Source organism: Periplaneta americana, chromosome 11, assembly GCF_040183065.1.
Source record: "Periplaneta americana isolate PAMFEO1 chromosome 11, P.americana_PAMFEO1_priV1, whole genome shotgun sequence".
NCBI lineage: Eukaryota > Metazoa > Arthropoda > Insecta > Blattodea > Blattidae > Periplaneta > Periplaneta americana.
In genome coordinates this window covers 169,206,817-169,221,620 of record NC_091127.1, presented here as the reverse complement: position 1 = coordinate 169,221,620, position 14,804 = coordinate 169,206,817, and the positions used below count along the sequence as shown (strand labels likewise).

At 34.8% G+C, this 14,804-nt stretch overlaps 1 protein-coding gene across 1 annotated transcript in view; it reads left to right on the top strand.

The window, feature by feature from the left end:
• Window positions 1-238: 238 nt before the first annotated feature.
• Window positions 239-14,804, top strand: part of LOC138709583 (kinesin-like protein KIF20A) — a 90,522-nt gene continuing 75,956 nt past the window's right edge. The window contains exons 1-5 of the mRNA XM_069840465.1: window positions 239-638; window positions 3,142-3,348; window positions 8,572-8,642; window positions 10,222-10,376; window positions 11,204-11,397. Of these exons, the coding sequence (XP_069696566.1) occupies window positions 3,148-3,348; window positions 8,572-8,642; window positions 10,222-10,376; window positions 11,204-11,397 (621 nt within the window). The 5' untranslated portion in view covers window positions 239-638; window positions 3,142-3,147. The remainder of the gene's footprint in view (window positions 639-3,141; window positions 3,349-8,571; window positions 8,643-10,221; window positions 10,377-11,203; window positions 11,398-14,804) is intronic.

The following is a 14,804-nucleotide window of genomic DNA, read 5'->3' as shown; positions in this document are numbered from 1 at the left end:
TATAAATAATAATACTACTGTATTGTTGAATGAATTTCTTTGCTGTTTGCTCTATAATATATGTAGTTGGCAAATGACTAGTGGCGACATTATTGCGAGTTCACGTCAGAACTATAATCGATTAATTCAAATCGTTCCCTTTGGATTTGGCAAAGAGGGAAATGTGTCTATTAGATCTCTGAACCTTTTCTCAATGTAGAGAGTTGAGTCTTTTTTCGATACAGTTTTTATTAATTTGTAAGAGATAGTATCTGTGTTTTGAAAGTTATGCAGATATACATACGTACCCACAACTTAGCCAATGTATAATATTTTGTTTATGTCTTCACTTCATCGTTTTCTAAATCTTTTTATATTGGCAATCCTATTTAGTGATGGAACTCTAGCCAATCCAAGAAGGCCAAGACCTCTTGAGCCAATCGTATGACTGAATTCAAAATTGTATTTTTACCGGTTCAGTATAAAGAATATCAAGCGTGGTTGTGTTATTTGTATATGGTTCGTACTTCAGTTCGTACCTCTGTTATGTGTCTATGTTTCGTACCAAGAGGAATTGTCACGTTTACTTGAGATAGCCTATGCTACAGGGCAAGTGAATTTTGGCCATAGTTGAACATTAGTTATGGTTAAGTGCGGAGGTTAGTTATATTCATTCTCGTCTGTTGATAGTTTTAGTTAAATTTAATTTGTGGAGTTTTGTGATAGTGTTAGTCTAAAATTTTAGAACACTGATTGTACCTACCAAATTATGTCTTAAAATACTAAAAAGAGCAGATTTGTCTGCGTTTGTTGAATGCGCATCATTATATTTACGAAAAGGCACTTTTCAGTGCCAATAATTTATTTTGTGTGCACAAGGTTGGAATTTTGAAGTAAGAGGGAAAGGGTGCAAATCCATGTTCTGGAGTTTATCCGAAATACGTTAGGAGATGGGATAATTCAACTAGACCATACGAATAGTATTACACCATTGATCTTGGAGACGCAGAGTGAGGCAGACATCACTCGACTTGTAAGCCTCCCAGTGATTGAAGATTAGTTCTTTTGGCTTCTGGCTAGACTTCGTAGTGAGCCTCGGTGTTTCTCCAAATTCTTGGTCCACCAGGGTATTTAAAGTTACTATTTCTCTGACGAAGAGGACAGCTTTTCTCATAAGCTTAAATGATATTAGTGATCAAGGCCTGCACAGATGTTTCTAGCTCCAACTCCACCACTCTTGAAACACTGAAAATAATCCAGTGAGCTTTCCTTCAAATTAGAATGTTTTGTTTCTAAATATCTTTTCAGTTTGAAGAGTTTGAAACTTTTATTGGCCAGCAGTTCATTGCAAACAGCACATTGAGGCAAGAACACACCCTATTCTTCGGGAACAAAGAAACTGAACGTAGTTATTTTCTACATGTTTTCTGACAGTCTCATTTGCCCCGAAGGTTGTTCTAGTGAAGTTAAAATTACCATGTTAAGTTCTGATCTATATTGGTTTACTAGATAAGTGGCATTTATATAAGTCAACTGATGTTTCCTTGAACTAACAGTGACTATCACAACAAAGCAAAAGACTTGCAGAAGCAGCTTGCCAATAAGCCACGAGAGATTTGCTACAGTTGGCAGTGATTGTCACAACAAAAAAAAAGACCTGTTTTGGCACTAAGTGGTCACTTTTTTAATTGCTTTTAGAGTTAACAGATTTCCTAATACACAAATGTGTTATGATCGAGATGATGTGACTCAATTAAAAGCCTTATGTTACCCATGGCTTGGAGACTGAGGCACAATAATTATTTGGCCCTTAATAAGTCAAATACTGTATACCTGATTTTTATGACTTCTGCTTTAACAACTGGAAGGTTCGGGGCTCGATCCCAGGTAGTGACAGGATTTATTCTCGATGCCAAACTTTCAGAATGGCCCAAGGTTCATTCACCCTCCTATAAAATTGTGTACCGGGTCTTTCCCGGGGGTAAAAGGCGGTCAGAGGCGTGGTGCCGACCACACCACCTCATTCTAGTGCCGAGACGGTTAGCGCGTCTAGCTGCGAAATCAGGTGGCCCGGGTTCGATTCCCAGTTGGGGCAAGTTACCTGGTTGAGGTTTTTTCTGGGGTTTTCCCTCAACCCAATATGAGCAAATGCTGGGTAACTTTCGGTGTTGGACCCCGAACTCATTTCACTGGCATTATCACCTTCATGTCATTCAGACGCTAAATAACCTAAGATGTTGATAAAGCGTCGTAAAATAACCTACTAAAATAAAAAAAAATTCTAATGCCGAGGTCATGGAAAGCATGGGGCTCTACCTCCATGCCATGCTACCCCCCCCCCCCCAAATGAATTCTTTTATTATAGGATATCGCTTAATTTTCGTCAAGTTTGACAAACGATTCTAACGTCACAACATGGCCGACATAAACCAACACGACGAGTAAATGAAGCTCACTGAGATATCACCTCAACTAACCTACTAACCTTCTCACATACGTCGACCTCATGTCACTGAGATATCTCCTCAACTAACCCACTAACCTCCTCACATACGTTGACCACATGACATCATCCCATTCTCCAATCTAGCCAACATATATTCTCATAAACACACTACCGATATCCTATAATCATGTAGACCCCAAGTGCCTTCATGACATGTTATGGGGATACCTTTATCTTTTTTTTTTTTTTTTTGTCTTTATCTATAATTTCGAATTTTCTTGACAGGAGCTTTTTTCTGTGATTTGAAGTGTGACAAATGACAATTCTTCTTTCGATGGCCCTGACACACACGGACACAAACAGAAGCAGGTTAAACATTTCGCATCTCAGAACTCTGTGAAAGTCTTAAAAACATGCTTAATTGTGGTTTCGCTTTTGATGAAACTGCTGTTATGTGATTCATGAGAATCTTTCTAAGGTGGTACAGTTATATATTGAAATGTACTTTTTGCAACAAGAAAACATGAACGTAACCCTAAGATCGTTTGAAATATTTTTATATAACTTACCTATGTATGTTTCTAGCTGTGTTATCTTTTGATTGTAGGAGGTATAGAAGAAATATTATGTAGCAGGCAATGGTATGGTATTAGTAAAGAGCAAAACCTATTACTCTGATTTGTCTGACGTCTTTTTACACTTACTGTTTCTTTCAGATTAAAATGGAGAATCTTTCTTTTTTTAATCCAAGACATCCTAGCATATGTAATGCTGATATACCGTTTCCTATAACAAGGACAAATTTGTATCCCTTTTTAGAAGAATCTGAAATAGACACTGAAAGCCCATCCTGTGGGAATTTAAAAGTATTTCTAAGAATAAAGCCCGAGATAAAGGATGCAACTATACTGTCTCATGTAATGGTAAGTGAATGTTTTATTAAAATTAAGATTCCTGAAGACATTGTTAGTCTGAGACACACGTCACATTCAATTAATGGGTCATTCCATGTCAAATCGACTAGAGATTTAGGCCTCATATTCTCAGATATTCATGATTTTTTATTTATTACATGTGTCCATGGGGTAAACAAAACACAGGCTACAATTTGGGGCCAAAGATTGTGTTATTTTTTAATTGCAAAATGTGGAAAATTACTCTATTTCATGCATATTTTGTGGAACAAAAATGTCTAACTCCAAAACTGTTACCACTATTAGAACTGATTCTGGTGTAATTTTAAAATTCATGGTGTATGCTTTCATTTCATACACAGCACAATTCAATTGGTCATTTTTAAAAGGCATTAAGTAATTTCTTTCTGTATTTTGATAATCGAAGGAAATTGTACTATTGGCATAATAATTTAAAGTTATGTTTCTATTATGTGTACAGATCACTCACCATGATAATACTAAGCTATACTAGAATTAACGAATGTTTGTACTTCTGACAGTTGTTTATGGAGTTGCAGAGGCGAGTGTGCTGTTGCTGCATTGCAGTGAGAAACGGACGGGACAGCGGATTTCAAATTCAAAACTACATCTTATCTCACGTTGCATTAAATTAGACTCAATTCTAATTTCTAATGCAGGTGTCTTGAATCCAGGACTGTTATTAGAGCTGTCTGACTAAAAGACATTGTCGCAAAATTAAAAGTAATAAAAGTTCACGGAACTACATGAAACAAATTTTTAATGATCGATACTATCACATTACTAATATCACTACTGTCTCTACCACACCACCACTTTTAATAATAATAATTGTAATATTAACCTTCTGAGTACTGGGTAAATTTTGTTACATATGTGCTGTTATTATTTGAAATAAGTATTTTTCTTCCTTTTTAAAGTACATTTATCCACAAAGGACTAAATAATTATATACCGAAATAAATGAATTCGTAAACAAGTCTGTGGCCGGGAGGAAAAAGGTCTTAACACAATTTTTTGTGAAAATGAGATTTTTATATATTCTGAAAGTGGAAACAATTCTCTACAATCTGGTAAAACGGTTAAAGTCAAATAAGACTCCTGACTGGATTTATAGAGCGTTACCAAATGTCCTAAGTACTTTTTGAATCGAGCACACACAGAGTAAAGGACTTAAGAATGTTTAATACTTTATTCCTTACAAACATCACATGTTTACTTTCCATGCTTCCCTATTAAAAAGGTCTAACTTGTATTTTAGCCATTTTATCACATACTGATGCCCTTTCCTTTTAAAACTTTAAGCACCAGGGTAAACAGTCCTATAATTGTTTAAGACCCATTTTGGATTCCTAATAATTTACATTTCTCATTTATTTCGACATGAAAAAGGTCTTATGTTTAATAGTCCCTTCTACTCAGTGTGGCTTCTAGTCTTAAAAAGGGCTTAAGTGCGGTTATTTTTGGAAATGAAGAAAATTGTTAGAGCAACATTATCTATTTTAGAAGAAGTATGAACAAATAATATCCAGGAAAAACGCCTTAATTAAAAAAACTCTATAATTGACACCAATTTCAATCTTCCTACTGCTTTCTTGAAAAGTACAGTGAAACCTGTTCAAGACGGAAGTGACATGGTCCTAATTTTTTTTTTCCGTTGTGGACAGGTTTCCATATTATTCAGATGTGACATTAAAATGGAATATTTTGTCATTCATATACATGAAAAACAAAATGGCATGCTGCAAACTGCAAGAAGTACAAAATATTCCACTTAACACTCATCACATTAAATCAGCTTTCTGTCTCTTATTACGTTGGTGAATCATCTTCATTAAAATCTCATTTTCTGTATAAATATTGTAACTCACTCATTAGTCATTAAACATTACTAAAGTTTACTAATCTCATTATATTTAATATCTAACACTATACTCTAATACTGTACTGCATATCACTGCACATTATTAATTAACTGGACTAGGAGCCATCTATTAGAAGCCTTGAATTCTGGTTTATTTAATTTCTTTCCCAGTTCAATAGCTTGCTTTGCAGAATAGATCCAGAAATCGGCTTGTTCTTTGAAAGGTCATGAACTCACTCTCACAACAGTTCATTTACTTCCACATAAACAGTTGCTTTCTGATTCCTTTTGTGTCACCAGTATTGGCTGCACGCCACTCACTCATGATCTTTATTTTTTGAAGTGTCACACCTGAGTTTTCCACAACTGTACTTCAATATTATTTCACATAGACTTTGTTTCTAAGTTTCCTTTATCTCCATAACTTTTACTTCATCACTTAATGTTAATGCCACATTTTATGCAACTTTTTTTTTTTTACCTGGAAATCACTACACTTGCGCTTGTTTAGCTACGACAGTATACGGGTGTGAAGCATTGAAAATCTTTGAAGGGACTCGTCTGCCTAGTCAACAGGGTAATAAAATTTATGACTGACAGACCAACACACCCTCGTACCCTCTAGAATTTTGCAAAGAAAACTTGTTTTTATCTTAGTGACCTACATATTTCGTATATTCCTTGAAATTACACGCTGTTTCAAAATATAGTTACAAAATATAGTGTGTCCAAAATATTGTTTCCATTTTGAACAGTAGCAGACAGTTTCCGTTTTTGCGTTGGACAGTTTCCGTTTTATTCAGGAAAAATTACACATAATACATACAAATTTCGCCGGGACCAATAAATTGTTCCGAAATAGGATTCCGGGTTATTCGGGTTCCGATTTGAACAGGTTTCACTGTATAAAATTTTTACTTGAGACCTTTTTCCTCCCGGCCACAGAAGTAATTTGGATTTAAATTTGTATTTCCAGGAAGGAAACTACACTTCAAATTTTGATTGTTTATGGGCAAGACAGAGAGCCTCAACAACGAACAAATAAAGTTAAAATGTGCGACATATGTAATATTTAAATAACATTGATGTTGTTGTTGTTGTTGTCGTCTAATGCCAGGCATTTATGTAAAACTGGTACACGGACATTGATAATCTACAACACATTTCAGTACCAAAAATATATAAAAATTAAAAAGTGGTGCAGAAGATCTCGTGTACAAATTACGTATTTTCTAAGGAAATATGAATATCCATGACAGCAAATGGCATCCCTTTTAAGTGAATCAAGGTTCGTGACTGGGTTTGACTTTTCTGGGCATTTCTAGCAGCGCATATGAAGGCCCAGCTGGTGTGCCATCTTCCTTTTCTTTTTCTTCAATTTCCTTTTCTTTCTGGCACTTTTCCTTGCAAATATTGATGACAGTATTTCTGAAAGTGTTTAGAGCAGCAGCACTTCTGTCCAGCACTATTAAAATCAGTTAGCGGACCCTCATTCTGTCTTTCTAATTCAAAATAAGCCCTAAGAGAGCATACCATTTCACGAACTTCGCCACAAATCTATGTTTCTTTGTCGAACCTTGCAGTTTTTCTTTTCGGAGAAAGAATTTGTGGCTGCTCTCTTTTACCTTTAAGGCTTGACTATGCCATTTTAAATTTAAACTTAAAAATAAACTGTAAAAACTAAAACACTAATAGGACATACACACATGCACCACCCACACACACACACACACACACATGTTGCTATTGCAATGTTCTCCCACTTCATAATATTTACTGTCAGAAGTACAAACATTTAATTCTAGTATAGAGAGAATAATTGGTTTGTTTCATTCTATATTAAATCCAGAAAAAAATAGGGACATCCTGAACTAACACCAACAGATAGCGCACGTGTACTTTGAGGGATGCGCTTTGCGTGTGCATTTGTTTTCCGGTATATAAACATTGAGGATTTACGTAGTGTATTAGTACTTAAATACTCTTAAAAACAACTCAAAATGTCAAATTTTTGTTGTGTTCCTATATGTAAAAACCAGGGAAAGCCTTTTGTCTTCATTCAGGTCCCAAAATATTTTGAATACATGCTTTAAACCTTAAAAATTTAACTAATTAAATTGTGCCTCGAAAGTGCTAGCTATTAAACAAAGTAACTACTTCAAATAAGGAATTGCCGGCTGCCATTCGTGGTAAATCGGGAATTAACTGTGGATTATGATGCAGAGAGTCCCATTTTTTCCCTTGAGATTGTGTTACCAAATTTTGTTTGTTGAAGTCTAAGTATGTAGATTTAATAAATCTTTTCACAGAGTAATACATAGATTTAGTAACAGGTCTGTAAGTAGCAGTGCTGCCCTTCTTTGCTAAAGCATCGGCATTCTCGTTTCCCAGGATTCCGCAATGGGATGGTATCCATTGGAATACAATTCTTTTATTGAGTGATAATAATTGAGAGAGCATTTTAGTTATTTCTGCTGTTTGAGAAGAAGGTGTGTGTTTAGAGACTATTGATAGAATAGCTGCTTTGGAGTCTGACAATATAACTGCATTCTTAAATTTATTGATGTGGCATAGAAGATTCCTGAGACTTCACTTATTGCAATGATTTCTCCATCAAAACTTGTTGTTCCATATCCAAGAGATCTATAAAGTGAGAAGAGACAGCACGTAACACCTGCACCGGCACCTTGTTTTCTGGAGATCAAGAATCCGTCGGTATATAAATGAAGCCAGTTTTGTGGAGGGTACCTAATATTAATTATTGTCTCTAAAGACAATTGTTTTAGTACTTCAGTGTTTACTTCTGATTTCAGTATTTCTTCTGTTAAATTTAGATTATATTCTATGTTTAATAGAGTTAAAGGGTTTGGTTTAATCTGAAAGTTTTCTTTTAAATTCGGGATATTGATTTTCTGTTTTAATTCTTGAACAATGGATATGAAACTTTTTTGAGTTTTCAATCTACAGAGAGGACTGTATGAATGCCAATTGTTTCCTGGTAATCTGATAAATTTTTCATATAGAATCAGTGCTTTTTCTTCAGTTGTCATTTTGATGCTGTTAATATTAGTGAGGAATCTCATAGAATCTATTGGAGTTGTTTTGATTCCACCAGTAATGAGTCTGAGAGCTTGGTTTTGGTTATTATTACCGTAATCTGTATTATATGAATACTATTACCGTAATGTTTTCGAAAATGTACGAAAAAAGATAAGCATACATCACTTCAACGAGAATTGCAAGTCTGCAAAGTTAGAATTATCTGCATGCTATACCAATTGTTAAGTGATACTTAAAAGATGTTCTGATTGGTGTTTAATGATGTATTGACTCATACTACATTGCAGGAGGAAACTTTTAAAGTGAAAGATTCTACTACTTTATTGATGAGAAGCTCAAAGGACCCTCTGATACACGAGTGAGTATATAAGACAATTGTCTTAGATGTATGAGGTGAAATCTGTTAACTGGCTTACGAGGACATTTATAGATTTTATTTCTCCTACCTTGCATAATCTTTCAATAACAATTAATTACAAATCCTTGTCCTGTACACCATAACTTCCATTTATAGCTTTTACTAGTGGCTTGTGCAGCAAATGCTGCTGCAAACTAAGTTCGTTAGATGTTCAAATAAACATTTTTCAGATTTATTTTCAATGAAGAATACTCGTCTTTTTGATAGTTATTTGCTTCCATAATAATGAAAGATACTCCCTCTGAATGAATTTTTTTAGGCCAAATACTTTTTCTTGAACCTATCCAACTTCAGTTTTTGAGTTTCAACACGAAAACGCAAGTATCAATGTCAGGACGATAGCAGTAGCTATTTCAGGTCATTGTGGATTGTAGGCAAAAGTTAAAAAAATGTCAGGTTTGCTAAGCTTTCGAACAATAGCATTTTGGTATAGCTGCTGCATGTAGAACTTGAAATGTAGATCGTAAAATCATTTTATCCCACTAAGAGATCTTGCTGAAATGATCTGGAGACTACAAAATTTTCCAGGCCTCTTATTTTATCAGTAAGTAATACCTTTTTATCTTTCCTTAGGAACTGTAATTTTTGCGCTCTCTCGAGCCAATACTGAAGACAATGACACATATCAATATCTACACTACACCGCCATTAAGTATATGAAAAAGACCCAACCCCACTGGGTTAACAAGTATAAAAATATTTGATTTTTAATAACAATATTATTATCTTACTTAAGTTTTGTAGTTATATATAGCAGCCACTCAGTAAATTATAGAAATGAAGATCTAAATTAAGATATTCTCTACATATACTTACATAACCTCAAAACGTTTCACTTTCATGTCATCAATATAGCATCAATATTATGTACAATTAATGAAAAATAGATGCATCATTACATTAACTATAATAATATTTAATTTCTGATGGTAATAATGTCATCAAACCACCTCAAGTTTCGTAGATTTGAATATCCAATACACAGCTGTACTCAGAAAATTATACACCGCAGAATCAGTTTTTAATAAGAAATTGAATTGAGCTCTAAATATGTCGGCAATCCTGCAGGTCATGGCCTTCGTGTAATAGCCTATTGTTTATTGTAGTGTGTGTTTTGTTCTGAAATTCAATCAAGTCGGCCGTGATTGAATAAAATTAGTTCTCAAAACTGACAACAGATGGATTTTGGAAAATAGGAAAATTATGTAGAAAAATTGACATTTCACTGAAAACTACTATTTTTCCGAAAAACTTTGGATGCCAGGCATGAAAATGAGGGGTCACTCATTAAAATCCGATATATATATATATATATATATATATATATATATATATATATATATATATATATATTTATTGTGTACAATATAGCTATACAGCTACTATGATATAGCAATTAATTTTCTCTTCAGTATTTTATCTGGAATTTTTTTCTTGCAGTCATATTATAACATTTCTGTGTCAGGCAGATAGTCACTAGTTACAAAATAACCACAAGATATGTGCTATTCATTTTCAGATTCCGGTTCACAAAAATATTCAAACCTGATGCAAGCCAAGCAGAAGTGTACGAGGAGAGCGTTCACAAGTTGGTACAAAAGTTCATAGGTGGACAGAATTGTCTGCTGTTTACTTATGGAAGCAGCAGTGCAGGAAAGACCTATACAGTTCAAGGTAATATCAGTGTTGCATTATGCAGTCCTGTATATTTATTGATTACAATAGTTGCCCTAGGTAGCATAGTTTAAGTGTGCTTAAATGCGACAGGGGAAATGCGTGTTATTATTCGGTTGAGAAGCTCTTATCATCCAGCCTGCTGTCCAAAAATCTGAAAGTTAAAATTTATAAAACAGTTACATTACCGGTTCTTCTGTATGGTTGTGAAACTTGGACTCTCACTCTGAGAGAGGAACATAGGTTAAGGGTGTTTGAGAATAAGGTGCTTAGGAAAATATTTGGGGCTAAGCGGGATGAAGTTACAGGAGAATGGAGAAAGTTACACAACACAGAACTGCACGCATTGTATTCTTCACCTGACATAATTAGGAACTTAAAATCCAGACGTTTGAGATGGGCAGGGCATGTAACACATATGGGCGAATCCAGAAATGCATATACAGTGTTAGTTGGGAGACTGGAGGGAAAAAGACCTTTAGGGGGGCCGAGACGTAGATGGGAGGATAATATTAAAATGGATTTGAGGGAGGTGGGGTATGATGATAGAGACTGGATTAATCTTGCACAGGATAGGGACCGATGGCGGGCTTATGTGAGGGCGGCAATGAGCCTTCGGGTTCCTTAAAAGCCATTTGTAAGTAAGTAAGTAAATGCGACAGGCCCATGTCAGTAGATTTACTGGTATGTAAAAACTCCTGCGGAAGAAAATTCCAGCACACCAGCGACACTGATATAACCTCTGCAGTTGCGAGCGTCGTTAAATAAACCATATCTTTATCTTTGGTTACAATAATATTGACAGTAAGTATCTCTTATGTTCATAGGAACGCATGTTGACCCTGGCATCATTCCACGTGCAATAACCGTTCTTTTCAACAGTATTCAAGGGAGAGAGAGCTCGTCATGCAAGTATAAACCAGACATGGTCTCTCGTATTGTACAACTGGATGAAAAATCTATCCATGAAGAATTGGCTTACAAGGAGAAAATATTGTCATGGACTAAGGATAAATGCAGTGTAAGTGAAACTGGAAAGTAGTCTAGTCTTTATCTGATTTTTGTGTAAATACACTTTTTAGGGTTGGCCTGGGTAGTGTAGTCGGTATAGTGCTGACCTGTGCTCGAGGTTGTGGGTTTGATCCTGGTCCAGGTCGATGGCATTTAAGTGTGCATAATTTTGTCTGTTTCCTTCTTTCTACTGCCATGGAACAATCATCAAACCACGGTTTCTTTTTCTTAATTTCATAATAACCTATGCTCTGCTCAGCTGCAATTTTGATATCTCTAATTTCTCACACACTATTACCATCTAACTCTTCCTCAACTTCTTTGCAACTTACTAAATTGGCAAACCTATTCGAAATTTCGGCCTGATAATGTTGCTTAATTTCTTTGTCCTTTAATTTCGGAATATTGAATCTCCTTATATTAACTTGTTGCTCTACTCGCTTGGCTACTGATAGTCTCTCTTAATTCTCCAATTACCAAATAATGGTCAGAATTAGTCTGCTCCCCTGATGGTTCGAATGTCTATTATACTATTGTCTTCATTTATCTATCAAGATGTGATCTATTTCGTTGTGTATGTTATTTTGTTAATATTTTGCTATCTAAACAATACATGGGTCAATACAATAATATGTTGTTGTTTTCTAATGCCAGGCGTTTGACAATAAAGTCATTTGACCCCTTGCACTCCAATATTTTTTAAAGATATTATCATGGCCACCCACTGAAGCACAGATTTTGAGTGTTCCGAATCCATTTCTTGGTTTGAGTTGCACAATGGGCGGTTAGGGGACTGATATATTCCAATTCTATGCAAGTGTTTGGCCAAACAATCATGGCCTGTTGCCAATCTAAATGCAGCTACAGACGATTTGCGTGGTAAATCGGGAATTAACTGTGGATTTTGATGCAGAGAGTTCCATTTTTTCCCTTGAGATTGTGTTATCAAATTTTGTTTGTTGAAGTCTAAGTATGTAGATTTAATAAATCTCTTCACAGAGTAATATGTAAATTTAGTGACAGGTCTGTAAGTAGCAGTGCTGCCCTTCTTTGCTAAAGCATCCACATTCTCGTTTCCAAGGGTTCCAGAGTGGGATGGTATCCATTGGAATAAAATTCTTTTATTGAGTGATATTAATTGAGAGAGCATTTTAGTTATTTCTGCTGTTTGAGATGAAGGTGTGTGTTTAGAGACTATTGATAGAATAGCTGCTTTGGAGTCTGACAATATAACTGCATTCTTAAATTTATTGATGTGGCATAGAAGATTCCTGAGACTTTCACTTATTGCAATGATTTCTCCATCAAAACTTGTTGTTCCATATCCAAGAGATCTATAAAGTGAGAAGAGACAGCACGTAACACCTGCATCGGCACCTTGTTCTCTGGAGATCAAGAATCCGTCGGTGTATAAATGAAGCCAGTTTTGTGGAGGGTACCTAATATTAATTGTCTCTAAAGACAATTGTTTCATTATTTCAGTGTTTACTTCTGATTTCAATATTTCTTCTGTTAAATTTAGATTATACTCTATATTATTTTAATAGAGTTAAAGGGTTTGGTTTAATTTGTAAGTTTCGTTTTAAATTCGGGATATTGATTTTCTGTTTTAATTCTTGAACAATGGATATGAAACTTTTTTGAGTTTTCAATCTATAGAGAGGACTGTATGAATCCCAATTGTTTCCTGGTAACTGATAAGTTTTTCATATTGAATCAGTGCTTTTTCTTCAGTTGTCATTTTGATGCTGTTAATATTAGTGAGGAATCTCATAGAATCTATTGGAGTTGTTTTGATTCCACCAGTAATGAGTCTGAGAGCTTGGTTTTGAACATATTCTATTTCGTTTATGAAAGGTGAAGTAATTACAATTTCTCCACAGTATGTCAGCACTGGCTATATAAACATTTTGTTCTCAAAAGTTCGCCACGAAAATCTCTAAAAAAAAAAATAGCTCAAAAATAGCCCCACAGACTAACATGTCTGCATAAACAAATAGTTCAACAAATTAGTATATCTGTATAAAAAAAGTAGTTCAATAGATCATGTCTGTATCATCTGCATGAAACATAAGTTTATTACATCTTAACCTTATCACTGTCTTCCAATACTTGCTCTATTTACACGACATTCCACTTGCGTGAGACAAGTCAATATTTTCAGCATCTTTTATAAGATAAATGTGTTTTTGTACTTAAATTGCGCTGCTATGGTACTAACTCTGGCAATTGCAGTCCTTGTCGAGGACCCCTGCACTAGTATGTTGGTAAACCAAATCGATAATTCTGTATATTTCATGAACCATGTAATTTTCGACTTTTATGCTCTCAGATTTGCTAGAAAAAACATCAAATGGTGTATATTTCTTCATTATTATAACTTTTGGAAAGGTGCCGTCCATGAAGCTTTATTATGACTACTTTTTATAAGAACTTGACTGAATAATAACAGTGGTTTCTTCATTCTCCTACCAGTTCTGTTAAAATATGCACAATAAGCGAAACGAAATAGGTCTTATTCTGTTATTCTTCATTCAAAGTGCAAAGATATAGGGGAGACTGTTGTACCTTTAAACACTTTTCATACTTTATTTCTTTTAATTTTGGGAAATGAAATTTTTTAAATGAAAAAATGCTTGAAATAATTATTGAAGATTCCTTTACAACTTCCTGTATGTAGTTTCCTGTTTTACAGATCTATTAAGGATGGAAAAAATAAAATGAAGGGATATGTAATGTGTGTAATGTGTTCAAAGGTACAACAGGATCATGTACCTTGGGACATACCTTCTTGTAAGTTGGAACACATGGAATATAGGTGGGAATATAGCTGTAAAAACTGACAATCATATTTAAAATGTATTTGCAATCATAAACCAGAGCAGGCTTCTCTGATTGAGATTTTATTTCCTGGAGAAGCAATAACTGCTTCCAACAGCTTTCTTCAAGGCATCCAGATCGACTGGGGATCTCTTAACTCCAGACTTATTTCGTGACATGATCTTAAAATAAAAGAAAAACAAAAACCGATAGTATCGTGTAATTTGGAACATGTGCCATGGTACAAGAGGGTGCACGTTTAAACAAATATGGCTCTGAAAACTAAGAGAGTCAAATAAATCATGGAAATTAAAATGTTATTACTCGCCAGATGATAGGGAACACACCGTACTTGAAAGATAGTAACAAATACAATCTGGTTTTGTGTTAGAAAACATACATCAATGAACGAAATGTTTACTTTTGGTACTAAAAAAACTTCTTTTGTATATGGAACTCAAACTTTGCAATAAATCAAACTGAAACTACGACCAGAGCTACTTAGCGGCTTTCTCTACAATCTACTTCAGTTTGAGTCCTCTAGGTAGCAGCAAAAATTAAAAAAACAAAAAATGTTCAAAGGTACAACAGTCTCCC